This window comes from Terrapene carolina, unplaced genomic scaffold (assembly GCF_002925995.2).
Source record: "Terrapene carolina triunguis isolate 2854851 unplaced genomic scaffold, T_m_triunguis-2.0 Scaffold58, whole genome shotgun sequence".
NCBI lineage: Eukaryota > Metazoa > Chordata > Testudines > Emydidae > Terrapene > Terrapene triunguis.
The window spans coordinates 77,773,745-77,791,601 of record NW_020664409.1 but is presented as its reverse complement, the minus strand read 5'-3'; the positions used below and the strand labels follow the sequence as shown (position 1 = coordinate 77,791,601).

Here is a 17,857-nt window from a genome sequence, read left to right as displayed (position 1 = left end):
GGAATTTTGAAAATGTTTATAAATTTTTTAAATAATTCTTTAATATCTGACACTGCAAGCTCAAATTTGGTCTTCGGGCCACAAACTGGGTTCTTTCCTTCTCTCACATCCTTTCTGTAGGTGTCACTGAGGTTTGCATTGAAGAAAAGTAGGGTTGCAGCTGGTGCCACCCTCAGTACATTCCTGACCCAGAGCTGTGTAGGACAGACACCCCCTACCTTCTGTGGGTGCTGGGACCTGGCTGCAGCCTTATTACCTTCCCACCCCACAGCTTGAGGGAGGGGAAACTGCAGAGAGGAGCCAGCCGGAAACACCAGCCAGTAGGAGCAGAAGCAGCCAAAGCAGGAACCTCTGGACAGAACTGTCTCTTGTCAGTTCTGTATGGACTTCCAATGCCTTTTGCTGATCGGCTTTCTGTTCCAACCCTCCCCCTACGTCTGCCACAGTTTCTTCATCCCAGCCTCACTCCATACCTGTCCTCTTACCGTCTTCTCCCTTGCTCTGTCCATCTCACTTCCCGGAACTTCTCTTTCCATCTAGCCTACGCCCCTAAGTAAACCCACCCAACGCACAAAACAAAACAAAAAATATCATGGAATGCTGTTTGCTGACATCACGTTCACTCTGCTTGTATGTTCTACCCCTCTCCCCATATTGTGCCCGTCTTGTCTGTTTAGATTGTAAACTCTTCAGGGCAGGGACTATCTACTCTGTGTTTGTGCCGTGCCTAGCACAATAGGGCCCCGGTCTTGATTGGCCCTTAGGCACTACTGTAATAAACATTAATAATAATAATAAATACAATCAATGGTACCTTTGGCTGTAAAGGGGGAAAAAGAACCGAGTTTGTCTCTCAGATCTCAATACAGGTTTGCAGGACTAGCAGTTAGGAGGGGAAAAAATCTTTTTTTCTACATAGGCATCCATTGGCTTGGGCTTCACTCATGCGTTACAGCTCTTTATTATTCCTTCACAGAGGTAACTGCAGGGTTTTTTCCCCACTCCTTTTACTTTTGGTTGCCTCTTCGGGCCTGCTGCATCACCACGCTCTTAGCCTAGTTTACTTTGCCTCTGAGAGAATAGCTTGAGGCACACTGCTCTCCACAATAGAGATCCTGAGTGAGAGTTTCCAGTGAATTGGATTTTCAGTAATTGGAACCTATTGACCTTGCTTTTAGGGCAGACTGAAGAGCCTCTGAACTGAATCTGTATTGCAGCTGGTTTGCTCCATTTGGGTCAGTTTGGCCTGGCACAGCCTGACATTTTACTACAACTTCACAGGCTTCCATCAGCAAAGCAGAAGAATAGTCTAGTGCATAGTGTTAGAGAGCCTGGGCCAAATGATTAGCTCCCACAGTGTGGGGGAAATGATGCTCTGTGTGAGTGCAGCCTAGCCCAGACTGCCTTTTTACTACACTTTTCACTGGCTTTGCTCATCAGTTTTCTCTTTTCGTTTGTAAACTGAGATACATAAACCCCACAATGACACTTTCTTAATGGCTGATCTTACCTCCATTGAAGTCAGTAGCAAAGCTTTCTCTGACTTCAGTAGGAGCAGGATTGAGCCCTTAATTACTACTGCCCTTAATGGCAGTAGTAGGCATTTCTGGTTTTAAAGATATTTGAAATAGTTCCATGCTCTCATGTCAGAAAAGTTTTTAATACTGTTTGACAAAGCTTATTAAAGCCGATAAGTGTAATATATAGCTGTAGTGGGCATAGTGTACATGTCTACTCGTCCAGTACTATACTCGTGGTCTCCCATTGTTGGTAGGAGAACCTTCTTTGCGTGATGATCCCAAATGGGCAGTGCGCATGCGTGCCATGCGCTGGAGTCGGAAGGTTTTCATAGCGGTGCCTATTGATCCACATGCGTGCCATGCATCCCCCTTGTGCTTGCAGCCGAGGCTATAATAGGGCATGTGGGTCGACACCATTCCAGTTCCCTCCTCTCTTGCTATCTGGAACAGCTTTCCAGTTTCACTCCACCTTAGTGATTTGCCATCTGTTCTCAAATCTCACCTGAAAACCAAATATTTTCTTAATTTCTTTCTCTTCTATAGATTTATTTTAACTGTGCATTATTAAATAATATAGTTATAAAACCTGGGATAGTTTTATAAAAGATGCTGAAGCAAATAATGATATTGAATGAAAAACTTTATATTTTCCTTTGTAGGTATTGGTGTTCCTATTATGTTGGCTTATGTGTATGGAGTTGTTCCTATCTCCCTCTGTCGCAGTGGAGGCTGTGGGGTGTCTGCAGGCAATGGAAAGGGTGTCAGGATAGAATTTGATGATGAAAATGATATAAATGTTGGTGGAACAAATGCTGCAGTAGGTAAGAGAATTCAGTATTTTATTTTTTTCTGTAAATGTAGTGTTTTGTAATAGTTGGCACATTTGAAAGCCTAGGACACTGAAGATCTTTCTTTGCAGAAGAGCTACAGTGCAGGTAACAACAATGCAAGTCGCCTCATGATGCCTTACATATGTGCCTAAACTGCATATTAAAGGACCCATCTCCAGCAATGAGGGTAGTTGTTTCCATGCCATGGTGTTTTTTGTAATACAGGTGCCTGCCTACTGGGACATGGACTGAGCCCACTACACTTATGTCTTATGTTCTGTTCTATATAGGTTGTTAAACAACCCTCATCACTGTAATACCCAAGTGCCTTCCAATAGTGCATTAAGTGAAAAAGCTCACCAAAGAGCCATCAGAGGGTCACAGCTTTCTCACTCTTGATCTAAGCTGAATGCAAATGGGTGACTAGAGGTGAAAAGCATTCTGTTGCATTACCATTCCCTTTGTACCATCCGCTCCCTCCAAAATAACAATTTAACAGTGAGACTTCTAGTCAAAACAAGCACATTTTATTTTCTTAAGCCCTGATCGTTGATCTGTGTGAGTGGACACTTGAATGGAGCCTCTTGGTAATCACTGGGGCACTTTGTAATCACTGGACACAAGTCCATAGCTTGTGTTAGACCCAGTTGAGAGAGAACAAAGGCTTGTGTCTCTTCTCGAAGAGTTAGTTCCCATAGTGCAAATTCAAAGAAGTGATGCAAAAAGCTCTTCTCAAAAGCACTGTTCTAATCAAGTGCTGACTTCTGGGTATGTCTTCCCCCAGGCTGAAAGGAGCGAGATAAGATGATTTACTCCATGGATGCTGTCGGTTTTCATCTCTTCGTCTCTAAGGCTTTGTCTACACTACCCCTTTTGTCGGTAAAACTTTTGAAAAAAAACACCCCAACCAACATAAGTTTCGCTGACAAAAGTGCTGGTGTACACTCAGCAGGAGAGGCTTTTCTGCCAACATAGCTAATGCTGTTCGTTGGGGGTAGTTTAATTATGCCATCAGAGCAGCTACATGGGAAACCTTACAGCGGCAAAGCTGTAGAGGTACAGCTGTGCCGCTGTAAGGTCTGTAATGTAGACATAGCCTAATAGGGAAAAACAAATCCTGTCCGATGTCGTTCTGCTGCTTTCTGGAATTTTATAAATCTAATTTTTAATCAAACCACAAGACTCCCTGCTGGAGAGTTCCTACATGTAAGGTGGCTTCAGGTTACCATTCCTATGTAGCATCAGGTATTTTAAAGCCTTTCAGCAACTTATCAAACAAATGTATGGTTTCAGCCACAGCCACTTTGGCAGTCCCAACTGAGAGCCTGTTTTACTTCGTATTGTAATCTTCACATGGTGAATAGAGTGTGTTTTCACAAATTGTCTAGATTCTTTCTCTGGCTCCTTCTGGTGTTATTCCAGAAGCAGTTTTCTTATCCACATTTAAGACCAAGTTAAAACTGTCTATTTCCTTTGAATTTCAAGCCTGTTACATTTTTATCTAGATACCACTTCAGTAGCAGAGGCACGTCATAACCCTAGTATAGGAGAAGGAAGTGTTGGAGGATTGACTGGAAGCCTGAGTGCAAGTGGTAGCCATATGGATAGAATAGGAGCCATTCGGGACAACCTGAGTGAAACTGCTAGCACCATGGCACTAGCTGGAGCTAGTATAACAGGGAGTCTGTCAGGAAGTGCAATGGTCAGCTGTTTTAACAGGTAAGACACGCTTTCTGCTGTTCTGGTTTCTAGCTTTAAATCTGAGGAGAGTGTATGTGGGGGAGGGGGGAGGAGTGTGACTCTTCTTGATATTCAGATCATTTCATGTTTAAAATAAGCTGGAGTAAAGTTAATTAATTGTCGTTTCCCATAATTTACCTGTAACCATGATGTCACAATTTTAAATATCCTTAATATGTCTGTTCCTTGACAGGTGAGTCCACTGACTATAATTGTTTGCACTAACCCACATTTAAAATACCCAATGAAAAACTTATCAGCATCTGTCTCATTTTATAATGAGTATTTTAAGTATCCATTCAAAGCTTTCCCATTGTAATTTTATAAATAAGAATAATGTGCACATGCCTAAACTGAGTAACTGCACAGTTGTATTTGTCCTCACCTCATTGTAAGTGCTCTGGGGCCCAGGGACTGCTTCTGTTTTCTGTGAAGTACATAGCACATCGTGGGGCACTATACACTAATGAATAACGAGCGCTGTGATGCAATTTATTTTACCAATATTTTATATAGCAAGAATATTTTGCATTAACACTTTGTTCACTTAATCAGTTAAATGTTAGTATGTAAAGTCACACTGAAATCAGGGATTTGCATAATATCCATGCTGCAGACAATCTATAGTCAGAGCTATCACTGCTTAACAGAGCATTAATGAACACAAATACTGAAGATGCCTGCCAGCTACTCTTCAGAATTAACTCTTTTTAAAAAAAAAAAAAGGCAGAAAAACTGAACAGTGGACTTCAGTAAGGAGTAAATGACATCAACACCTTGTTTTAAGTCAAACTAGTTTTAGTGTGTGAATAAAAGGGTGAGGTTGAGAGGCTTTTTCTGACAGGACTGAACGTGGAAATGGCAACTGTAGTGTACTGTTGTTATATAGCTTACCCTCTTGGGTTCTGAAATCACAAGTGGATTGTGAAATCTTTGCCTCACAGAGGAGGATAAATTCCATATGCTGAAGCAACCCAAGATGCAGTATTATCTTCCGGCAATCTAGTTGTTTGTAACCCAGGTTATAAAACAAATTCTTAACATTTAATCTAATTATTGTTCATTATGGGCCATATTTACACACACCCAAGTCAATAGAAAGTTTCCCAGACTCCAAATGTGTAGGGTCAGGGCTTTGCCATTTATAAGTAATATAATCACCCCAAATATGTAGCATTAATGATGATATAGCGCCCACTCTACCTTCACGTAATCTCCATATGTCTGTATAAGAAAACAAAAACTTTTCTTTTACTGATAACAACATGATGCTATTATATAATCATTGGCTGTTTCACCGTCATACCAGATCCCAGATGCCCCTACCATTATGTCCTCACATCATAGTTACCTTCCTTTTGCCAAGAAGGACTCTGGAGACTTCATCTGAGACCCAAAATGCCACTACTTAACTCCAGAGGAATCACTTCTGAGTAATCTGAAGCACTTAGCTGCTTTGTTGGCCATGCTCCATTCTCCACCCCAGAGACGGTAGAACATCTCTTGGGAGAATTGTCAAAATCTAGCAGTCAGGGTGGAGCTCACCTTGTTTCTTTAACACCATTTTTTGGTTTAAACAATTCAGATATTCAAGATATGTTGAATTGGTAAGGACAGGATAGAAATCTGTTTTGACACTGTATACATTCTAGAGAGAAAAGGTTTCAAGCAGAGATACTTGGCCTTGTACAACGATCTTTTCCTTTACAGGGAAGAGAAGTGCTTTTTAAAAAGAAAAAATAACTAATCTCTGCTTCCAGTTCATTGTCAGAATTTATGGGTAGACAATAGTTAAAATCTCAACTGTATTTTAAACTGATTTTTTCTTTACATACTTGCTCACACCTGAATTTGGGTGGTCTGGTTTCTATAATTCTCCTCCGATGGTTCATACATAAGATCACTATCACAGAAAGCAGAATAAGGAATGCAGCTCCCTGTCCTGCATTCCTTGATTAGCAAGATCTTCTACTATTGCAGGAGGAACATGGGAAATGTAATGGCCTGAACTTAGATTTTGGCAGGCAGAAACGTTCTTTGCACTTTTTAAATTGTGGTAGTTATCTCTTGGTTACTAGATGTTGGAAGTGTCTGCAAAAGGATCATACCTTAGTCTGGAAGTCTCTCATAATGCTCAATTTTCCTGGTTGGCCTGCAACATTTTCTTTTGGTAGGCGGTTCATTTTTAGTTTACGATGAGTCTCATTTTCCTGAATTGAAGAGACAGCATTTGTGACTAATGGAGCAAAAGAGAAGTGACCATTTCAGTAAATAGGTATCTTTCAGTGTTGAGGAGACACTCGTCAACTGTTCTTGATGTCACATGGTGGATAACTTTACAAGATGAGACACTGACTCTTAACCCCGGTATTTCAATTATGGTAATAATATTATGAAGGTAACTTTTGAAATTTTCTTTTATTTGTTTAAATCTCTCTCCAAGGCTGGAAGTTCAAGCAGATGTGCAGAAAGAACGATACAGTCTGAGTGGAGAATCTGGCACAGTTAGCTTGGGAACAGTTAGTGACAATGCCAGTACCAAAGCAATGGCAGGATCCATTCTGAATTCCTACATCCCATTAGACAGGTAAGAACAATATGAAAACAAAGAAGACTCATGAATCTAGTTGACAAAGGATATTGCCAGTGTACTAGGCCAAATGACTTATCTTGATAAGGGATTCCATCTAGAAGATTTACCTTCAGGATTATTCATATATATGTATCTTACACACCACAGTTTACAATATGTAAGTGTTAGTTGCTGCCAGGCTAATGATAAATAATTGGGTGACTATATGTTCCCAATGGGAATACTGTCATGGTAGCACAGTAAATAGTTTTATCCCAGATTTTGTTTCCTTTTAATTCATTTTGATTTAAAAAAACCTTTAAAATGTATAAAACGATTCGTTTAATCTTGAATATTGCAATTTAACATTCTTGTCATGCACATAGAAAACAGGCGAGGACATGTTTTCCTTTGAGGATGAAATTGTTTGTAAGTTGTCTTAAAGATGGATGCTTTGACCATTTATTTCATGTTCTAGGGAAGGCAACAGTATGGAGGTGCAAGTCGATATTGAATCGAAGCCAGCTAAATTCAGACACAATAGTGGAAGCAGTAGTGTTGATGATGGCAGTGCTCCAGGTCGCAGTAATACTGGTTGTTCATCGGCCTGCTTGCCAGAAAGTAAATCTAGTGCCACCAAGTGGTCCAAAGAAACGACAGCAGGAAAAAAATGTAAAGGTAAACTGAGAAAAAAGAGTAGCATGAAGATAAATGAGACCAGAGAGGACATGGATGCTCAGTTGTTGGAGCAACAAAGCACAAACTCCAGTGAATTTGACTCTCCCTCTCTAAGTGACAGTATCCCATCTGTGGCAGATTCCCACTCAAGTCATTTTTCTGAGTTTAGTTGCTCTGATATGGAAAGTATGAAAACCTCATGTAGCCATGGTTCCAATGATTATCATTCTCGCTTTACTACAGTTAGTGTTCTCCCTGAGGTAGAAAATGACCGTTTGGAAAACTCTCCACACCAGAGTGCAATCCCTGTGCTTGCTCCACCTGCCCCAAGCACTGAAGTTCCACAGCTGAGTTATATTGCTGAAGAATGTGTTAATAATGGAACTTCAACTGATGTAGGTGTAGGTCTTGGTGAAACACTGAAAGAAACAAATAACAACCATTCACAGCATGCTGTGGAATTAAACACTGCAATTCAGACTGAAATTTAGACCTACAAGTGCTGCAAAAATAGATTTACCACTAAAGAACCCTGTCTGAAAGCTGGTTGAACTACATGTGACTATTGTAAGTTTCAAGTGGCCAGCAGAAGCAAGGTTTTGATGCAATTACATTTTATATATGCCTGTCTAGTAAGGCAGAATGCTTCATATGGATCTTGTTACAGACCTGTATGAAGTATATGAAGGCTTTAACAAGTGCATTACAACAGGACAATATGATCATGTTTTGTATTGTTGCCACAACTTTGCTTGAAAGTATATACTTGTGTAGTCAGATAAACAATTGACTCATTCATAATATGTTAAATGCTAAATTGAATAATCTGTCCTATACTGTTCACTTGAAAAATGTGGGGCTTGGGATAAATGGGTGTTAGATCAGCAGTAGTAACTTAATGAAACCATTCTAGGGTGAACACTAGTTAGGGGAAATGAGAGTGTCTCAGAGACCTGAGTGGTAATAAATCTTTGTCAGTAATAAATATTTGTACTGACCATTTTGCCTCATAACTGGACACAAATTTCAAATGTTTGCATTTAGAATGAATCACATATTCAGAGCTGGATGCAGCCTGTTTCAGAAGTGCTTGTATACTTGTACACCTTGAGCAAGGTTATGGCATTTTGCATAATTCTGAAATAAAAAAAATGGGAACTTAATATGTGGTAGAAAGGTGACATTTCCTTATGAAGAACAGTCCAGGTAATTCAATTATATATGCATCAGATAGCAACAGATATGGCTACATATACTGTATAAAAACTGTAAAATAAGAATCCATTGATTTATAAACATTGCAGAGAAGCAGATACAGTCACCTTTCATTAATGGAAGAACAGTGCCCCTTTGATTCTTGGTGCCTTTGGAATAGACTGGGTTTTAAGTGCCTGGTCGTTTGAGGATTTTACTGTAATGTTTTCCAGAATGTCCTCTTTGGCCACCTTGGACTATAAAGGAAAACTTTATAGAAAATAAAATGACTGTGGTAGATAATGTGTATAATAATAATGAAGTATTAGCCTACCAAAGACTCACTCAGGCTTTAGTGGATAACTTTTACATGACATCTGTTTGCAAAACACATGAACATCTTCAGTCACAGAATTAAAGCACAGTGCAGAGCTTGCACAAGTACAAAAGATGGGTTCCAAATCTGACTGGCTTTTCTTTTTTCTTTTGCTTATGGAAGATACACAACTAAACACAAGCTGAAGTTGGCAAAAGCGCCTGCACTATTACAGTTTTTGCTGCATAATTCATTAAACTGAAAAAAAAAATTGTGGCTATCAGAATAATAGTTAACAATGTTCTGTCTTGTGTTCCTTGTAAGTATTGCCATTATGGTGCTACCAAAAGTTTGGTATGGTAAAAAGAAAAATGCCATGGGCTGCAGTCCTCTTCCATGACTTATCCCCACCAACTTCATTAATATGCTTATAACACTAGTGCCAGTTACGTTATTTGATAATGCTTGTTATGGTATTTGTATATTTGCAATTCAATTTTGCTCAATATTAGCGTGTAAACTGCATACCTGAAATAAATGTCTACATAATAACTTTTTAGTTGTCCTTTGTTTAGTGCACAAGTGGCATTATAAGAATGTAACTGTTCATTGAGGCTCTTTTCTACAAGGAGTGGTGCACTCTCCTTTCCTTTTGTTCATACTCATTTTGTTAGGTATAGCTTCGATGGGAGTTGAAGGTTTCTGGCACCCAAAGTATTTTTTCATACTATTGCAAGGTGACCTTGCTTTTTTCTTCTTCTTTCCTGCCAAAGTAGTGACCTGCATTGCCACTTCAGTAGGCAGGAAAGTAAATTGTTGACTCAGAGGACAGAAATATCATAATTGTTTGACAGAAACATATGCTATTTTTCCAACATACACAAATGGGCTGACAGCTACCCATTCAGATTGCTGATCACTTACCATTTTTCCCTTAGAAAATTAAACAAAAATACGTGCTCCTTCTTCCTCACCTGAAACAAAACCCTGTGCGCCACTCAGAAAGCAGTTTGTTCAAGTTTGCTGTACTTATGATGATGTTTATGGATAACCAGGTTTCCGATTGGCTGACTAGCACATTCATTAGGTCTTTTCCCTTAGTCTGTCAGAGTACAGATGGTCAGTGATACAGTGAGAAACTGAACCTGTATTGTCATCCAACAAAAGGAATAAATGTGTCCATCCCATTCCCAAACTATACGTTAGCAGTAATTTTCTTCAAGGGATTCTGGTAATAACAACAAACCACAAGAGTTAGTTATAACGATGATGTTCTCACCAAAGTAATCGGAAGTAAATTGTCTTTTATACTTGTAGATTATACTAAATAAAATGGTTAACTTTATTTTTCTATATCTGTTCTATGTTATTGGTCTTGTCCCTCTTCTGATTCTTTCATTACTGCTTTTATTTGCCTCATTTTGAGTTTGAGTTTTAAAACTAAGTACATTGGTACTGAATAATATTAACTTCTTATTTTGGTGAACATCAAGATTTACTGAACTATGATAAATTGACTGAAGTGAAGCTGTCCATGTTCATCTAAATGTGAAGTTAGTATGCATACTTGGATGTTATTTTCAGAACTATTATGAAATCTCTACATCACGGTCATGAATTTAGGTGCAAAAATCACATGGCTGTCTTCAGTCAATCTTCTTGAGGCAGGAGTTTCTTGTTAGATTTACATTCTTTGTTAAATGCATTATTGGCTTTCATTTATTCTAAGGGCTGGTCTATACTTAGCCGCTAGTTCGGCGGCTGGAAATCGAACTTCCTGGTTCGATTTATCGCGTCTGGTCTGGACGCGATAAATCGAACCAGGAAGTGCTCGCCGTCGACTGCGGTACTCCAGCTCAACGAGAGGAGTACCGCGGAGTCGACGGGGGAGCCTGCCTGCCGCGTGTGGACCGCGTCTGAACCGCGGTAAGTTCGAAGTAAGGTATGTCGACTTCAGCTACGTTATTCACGTAGCTGAAGTTGCGTACCTTACTTCGACTTGGGGGGTTAGTGTAGACCAGGCCTTAAGATTAACTTTGCATCCATCATCTTCTCTGAGCTATTTTACAATTGGAGTTTAGCTGTGTAACTGAATTCCTAGTAGTGTCCACTATATTAGAGAATTGTTGATAATTGTATAGTAATAGGATGGATCAGCATTTTATTTGATGCTTATAAGTAAAAAAATAATTCAGTATGGTACCTTTAGAAAACTTTAGGCATTACTTGAACTCTTGTTCCAGTGACTTTCACTGGAATTTTTCCATTTTTGGATATTAAGTGTCTCCTACAAGTAGATAAAGGTTAAGCCATTAAAATACCTGTTCTTTGCATGTTTGAATATGTTTCTGAATTGGAACATTTGAAATGTTGTGCAAAAATTAACACCACCTCTAATTAGATCAGCTGCAAAATTTATGGTCACCTGAGAAGACTAGTTTTTAGTGACAGATAAACATTTTTTCATTACAATCATTGTATTTGTTCCCCCCTGCAGTAGCAAATTTTTCCTGCATTTATGCAAGGCTGAAGTAGGTTATATGCTTAAACAGCTAACTTTCTTGTGAGTAATAAATAAATTAAACTAGAGTATGGATTCACTCAATGAGAGGCAGAAATATTTGGAGGCAGAAAGACGCTACTATGTACCAGTTTTAGGGTTCAGAGTTCTTATTCTCTCACCCAATGCCCAACTTCTTGGTGGTTCAGGCTGCTTCGGAAAGGTCCAGGTAACATCATCATGGATCAACCCCTGTTGACAAGGAGGGTAAATGCTTAGACCTGCTGGGGAAAATGGTTTTCTCATCCTCCAGTCTTTAGGAGAGCCAATTATAAAGTGCTACTGGCTAAATATGATTTCCTTAACTATGCTAAGTTTGAGGAATTTACCAACAGTCTCCCTCAGCAGGATCATTCTTGTTTCCAAGCTCTGACAGAGGAAGGAAAACTAATAACCAGGACCACCCTCCAGTCTGTAATCGAAGCGGCTGATACTTCCTCTTGAGCAATGGCTACTCCAATTGTTAATGCGAACGGAGTCCTGGCTCCATGTCTCAGGGTTTTCCAAGGAAGTTCAGAATACTATCAAGGACATCCCCTTCGATGAATTTCATCTCTTCAGTCAGATGGATGAGTCCCTATACACCCTGAAAGACTCTAGGGCTACCCTTTGATGCTTGGGTATATACACACCTGCCCCTAAGAGTAAGGTCCACAGACAATCAACCAGTATAGGGCCCCCATACTTCTACCATCAGAGACCCTATGAACTGCTGCATAAAAAGCAAAGGATTCAAAAATCCCGCTTCCCTATGCCCTCCACATCAGCATTGACATCTCAGTCCCAGCCTCCAGCCTGATGGTATTTTTGATGCGAGCTTGAGAGCTGTGAATCACTGAGCCCAACATATCCCAACCTCAATACCCCATTCAGGGGTTGTCTAGCAGTCTCTTTTTTAACACCTGGAGTGCGATAATGGGCAATTGGGCACTCAACATCATAAACTCTGGCTATATGATCGAATTTGCAATGCTACCTCCTCCACAAAACCCCTCCCCATCCCCCTTTGGGGATCACTCTCATAACCGTATTCTCGCTCAGGAGGTGAACTACTTACTGCAATGAGAGAGAGGAGCAATAGAATGCATTCCTTGTTCCTCCACAATATCAAGGAACAGGTTTTACTCATCCTACTTCCTCATACCCAAGAAGAAGGGTGGGTGGAGATCAATCCTTGACCTCCACCAATTCAACTACTTTACTTGCAAACTCAAATTTCTCATGGTCACATTGGCAGCAATCATTCCATCTATAAAAAGTATATGATATGAAGGACATGTACTTTCACATCAATATTCATCCAACCCACAGATGATTTCTCAGATTTATGGTGGTCTCTGACCATTTCCAGTACAGAGTTCTACCCTTTGGGATAGCCACCACCCCCAGAGTCTTTACCAAGGTATTTTCCATGGTAGCAGCTCATGTCAGATGTCCTGGTCTCCTCGTCTTCCTTTACCTCAGTGACTGGCTCTTTGCAACAAAATCTCACCAGGAAGCTTTCACATCAATCTCTCTGATGCTCCATCTCCTTTCCTCAAATGGGGTTAATGTGAACATTGAAAAATCCATTCCTACTCTCCATGCAATCTTCGAACTTCATCAGGGCAACCTTGAACTCTATCATCAAAAGGCGTATATCATCTATCATCAAAAGGTGTATACCCACAGACAGGTTCCAGACCGTGAATGATATCATAGCTCACATAATGAGCAAATCTTGGGTAAAGGTCAAAATATATGTCTGTCCCTCCTTGGCCACACAGCCTTGTGCACCTATGTCCCTCCATTCGCAAGACTCCATCTTTATTGCCTTCAGGCATGGCTACAATCTGTTTACTCCCCAAGCCACCATTCTGTGATCCCTATGCTGACCGTTCCAGCCAAGGTCCTGTCTTCCCTCCTATGGTGGACAAATCCTCACCACATATGCATAGGAGTCCCCTTTCTCCCTTCTTCACTGGACTAGATCATCGTTACAGACACATCCCTACTGGGTTGGGGAGCCCGTATGGGCAACCACATGGCACAGTGGACGTGGACATCTCGAGAATCCAGAATGTGCATCAACGTCCAGGAACTATGGGCAGTACAAAAGGCGTATGAGTCCTTTCTTCCATTCATCTGCTCTCACCATGTCCTCATAATGTCAGACATCACTGTGACAGTCTTCTACATCAACAAAAAAGGGGGAGTAAGATCTGACTCCCTGTGTGCAGAACCAGTCAATATCTGGAACTGGTGCATCAGCAATCAAATCACCTCTCCACAGCCTACTTTCCAGGAACGCAGAACATGCTCATACACTCCCTCAGCAGACACTTAACGATCAACCAGGAGTGGGAACTTAACGACATAGTGTTTAATGACATTTTCTCATGATTGGGAACCCCAAGCAGGGATCTGTTCACTTCCCAGGCAAATAACAAGTGTGCCACATACTGCTCCAGGAGAGCCCTAGGTTACCGCTCCCAGGGTGACACTGTCCTGATGAGATCAGTTCAATTATGCCTTCTATCCACTACCAGTTCTTCCATGAGTGCTACACAAGATCCGACAGGACAGGGCAACGGTCATCCTGATCGCTCTTTTCTGACCCAGGCAGTTTTGGTTCCCCAACCTCCTGCGCCAGTTGTCTCATTCCCCAGTTACCCTCCCAATATTCCCTGAGCTGACCCAGTACAAAGGCAGGAATAGACACCCCAATACACTACTGCTTCACCACAGGGCCTGGTATTTGGATGGTCATCAGTCCTAAAACGGGCATGCTCCTTGGCCGTGTGAGACATTCTCTCTAATAGCAGAAAGAACTCAACTAGGAAATGTTATCAATCTAAATGGAAACACTTCTCATCCTGAACACAACGGAGAGGCATTCTATCAGAAGCTATGGGTTTCCCACTCAGGACATAGGCTGAATATCTTCAAAGATATCCTAGACTATCCCTCAGTTCCCTGCAAGTCCACTTGGCGGCTATCAGTTCTTTCCATCCTCCCTTACGGAGGACTACTCTATTTTTCGCACACGCTAACTACTCAATTCTGGAAAGGCCTGATAACTTTTCCACCTCCTCAAAAGATAACACCCCAATGGGACTTGAATCTTGTTCTTCTGGTTTTGACATGCCCCCACTTTGAACACTTAGTGACTTGCTCCATGTCCCTCATCTCTATGAAGGTTGCCCTTCTGACAGCCATCACATTGGCACAATGATGGCAGACCCTCCATACACTGTATTTCACAAAGATAAATTTGGGGTGTAGGTGTAAAGAGGTTTTGGAATTTCACCTTCACCAATCCATTCATTTACTTGTATTCTTCCTGAAATGCACGTCTACAGAAGTGCTTAGGCTCCACTCCTTAGATGTTTGACGAGCCTTGGCCTTTTACCTGCAGAAAACCATTCAGAAAGGCTCCAAGGCTGTTTGTTGCTACAACGGAATTGGTCAGATGGCACGCCATCTCCACCCAGAGAAGTTCCAAATGGATATCGGGCTGTATTCTACTTTCAGATCTTGAACCTCCTTCCCTTTGGTGGGACAAGTACACTGCACGAGAGCCTAAACCATGATGGTAGCATCCCTTCAGGACATACCCCTCCTAGACAACTGTAAAGCAGCCCCATGGAGCTCTGTCCACACATTTGCAAGACACTGTGCTCTGGTACAAGACTTGGTGGCTGCTGCTGCTGCCTCATTTGGGATGGTAGTTCTCTGCTCAACCCTACTGTCCCCATCCTCGCATCCTCCTCCTACTTAGGTACTGCTTGTCAATCACACATAGAGGAATATACAATAGGGACCATATTCAAAGAGGAGGAGGTTACTTACCTGTAACTGGAGGTTCTTTCAGATGTGTGGTCCCTATCAGTATTCCACTACCTGCCCTTCTTCCCCTCTACTTTGGATCTTATCTGATTCGTAATGGAGAAGAAACTGAAGAGGTGCTCAGTCCACACTGCCCTTTATCACCTCGGTCAGGAGCACAAGGCAAACCAGAGCATGTGTGAGGAGTAACATGCTAATTTCAAATTCTCTGACTCCAGGCACATGGTGCACATGCGTAACCCACAGTGGAATACATATAGGGACCATGCATCTCGAAGAACCTCCAGTTACAGGTAAGTAACCTCCTCTTCTAGGTTTCCCCTTAAAGCCTGTTCTGCCTCTTGTGCTAGTTTTGTTTTGTAACTGTCAGTGTAACAAATTATAAATAAACTTAAAAATGTGCCATGTTTAATTACCAAAGTTGTAATTAGCTTCTGCTGCCACTAGTGGTCAGTTTACAAAGCATTTGGAGATTTTCTACGGAAACGCAAAGAGCAGCAGAATCTTTGAAACGTGAGATCATAACTGAGGAAGTGATGAACTGCAACATTCAAAGTGTCGGGATTCTATTCCTGGCTGTGCCAAGTGTCCTGTGTGACTTAGTTCATTTTCGCTTATGATACACAAGATTTATTTCAGCCTTCACGAAGCACTCCATTCCAGTAGTGGCTTGTGGCCAGTGAAGAAATCATAGAAATGTAGGGCTGGAAGGGACCTTAAGAGGTTAGCTAGTCCAGGCCCCTGCAGTGAGGCAGGACCAAGTAAACCTAGACCATCCCTGACAGTTTTGTCTAAGTTCTTAAAAACTTCCAATTATGGGAAGTCCTTAACTTCCCTTGGAAGCCTGTTCCAGTACTTAACTATCCTTATAATTAGAATTTTTTCCCCTAATATCTAACGTAAATCTCCCTTGCTGCAGATTAAGCCCATGACTTCTTGTCCTACCTTCCATGGTTATCAGAATGTCATGTGAACTGTGTCAAAAGCTTTGCTAAAATCAAGATATGTCTACTGCTTCCCTCCAGCCACTAGGCCAGTAACCCTGTCAAATAAGGAAATTAATTTGATTTGGCATGATTTGTTCTTGACAAATCCATGCTGGCTATTACTTACTACCCTATTAGCTGCTAGATGCTTACAAATTGATTGTTTAATAAGTTGTTTCAGTAGCTTTTCAGGTATCGAAGTTAGGCTGACTGGTCTATACTTCCCCAGGTCCTCTTTAAAGATAGGTACTATGTTTGCCCTTTTCCAGTCAGCAGCGTCCAGGAGTTCTAAAGTTCCAAGATTGCTTCAACTGGTTCCTTAAGTACCCTCGGTTGAATTTTTTCAGGCCTTACTGACTTGAACACATCTGATGCATCTAAATATGCTTTAACCTGGTCTTCCTCTATTCTGGCTTGTGTTCCTTCCCCTTTGTTAATATTAATTGGGTTAAGCATCTGGTCACAATTAACTTTTTTAGTGAAGACCAGCAAAATAGGTATTTAAATGTCTCCGCCTCCTTGCTCTCATCTGTTGTTAGCTCTGCTTTCCCGCTAAGTGGTGAACCTACACATTTCTTAGTCTTTCTCTTGCTTCTAATGTATTTCTGGAACCTCTTTTTATTGCTGTTTATGTCCCTTGCCAGGTGTAACTCATTTTATGCCTTTCCCTTTCTGATTTTGTCCCCACATGCTTGTGCTATTCTTTTGTACTCATCCTTAGCAATTTATCCATGATTCTACTTTTGGTAGGATTCCTTTTTGATTTTCAGGTCATTAAATAGTTGAATCGACAAAGCACTCTTACATTGTTGATCATTGCGTCTATTTAGGTCATCCATCACAAGCGTCTTAGCTATTTTGGCATTTCCAAGGGCTACTCGCTGTGGTATTCTGGTACCAGCACTGTAGATGTGGTGCTGATTTTCAATGTCAGTGTAGTAGTTGACTCAGTATGTTGTGCTGCACTTCTGCTATTTCAATTATATGCCCTGTATTTAAAAAGGTTGGAAGCAGCATTATATTGTGTGTGGTAAGCTCTTGACCACTTCCAAAGAGGCTCCTAGATGCCGATTCTAGTCCATGTATTTTGCAGGACGGCAATGTTATACAGAGGATAGAGAACTAGACTGTGCGTTAGGAAATATGGTTCTGCCACTGTTTGGGCAAGTCAATTTTTTGTCTGCTTCATCTCCCCATCTATACTTACCTTTCCCTGAGAAGTGCTTTCAGCTCTGTGGATGAAAATCACTTTATTAGAGCTAAGTGTTTTTTGCTTTTGCTGTTTTTTCCTGCAAAATGTAACAGTCCCTGTCCACCTTCTTTGTGAAATTAGAAGTATCTGAGCCATATCTCAGCCCATGAGGTAGTTAACTCATTTGTGAAGCTGTCCAGGAAGCACTATGGAAGGGCATAGTACTGTTGTCAGTTCAGCTCTAAAACTAGAGACCACCTTGGCCCATCATATAAATGGTAAAATTATTAGGTATTAAATGGTGTTCACTTTCCACAGAGACTTGCTCTGACTGCATTGAAAAGTCCTCTCTCTAGTTCTCATTGGCTTCCATTTCCTGTACTACCTCCACACAAACTACCCAACTCTAGTTCAATCCCTATTTCAATTTAAACACAATTC

At 41.0% G+C, this 17,857-nt stretch overlaps 1 protein-coding gene across 3 annotated transcripts in view; it reads left to right on the top strand.

The window, feature by feature from the left end:
* Positions 1 to 10,195, top strand: part of RNF19A (ring finger protein 19A, RBR E3 ubiquitin protein ligase) — a 95,729-nt gene extending 85,534 nt beyond the window's left edge. For all 3 annotated transcript variants that reach the window (XM_026663430.2, XM_026663419.2, XM_026663425.2), the window contains 4 exons: positions 2,180 to 2,341; positions 3,856 to 4,069; positions 6,534 to 6,677; positions 7,141 to 10,195. In XM_026663430.2, coding sequence (XP_026519215.1) covers positions 2,180 to 2,341; positions 3,856 to 4,069; positions 6,534 to 6,677; positions 7,141 to 7,831 — 1,211 coding nt within the window. In that variant the 3' untranslated portion in view covers positions 7,832 to 10,195. The remainder of the gene's footprint in view (positions 1 to 2,179; positions 2,342 to 3,855; positions 4,070 to 6,533; positions 6,678 to 7,140) is intronic.
* The last annotated feature ends 7,662 nt before the right edge of the window (positions 10,196 to 17,857 follow it).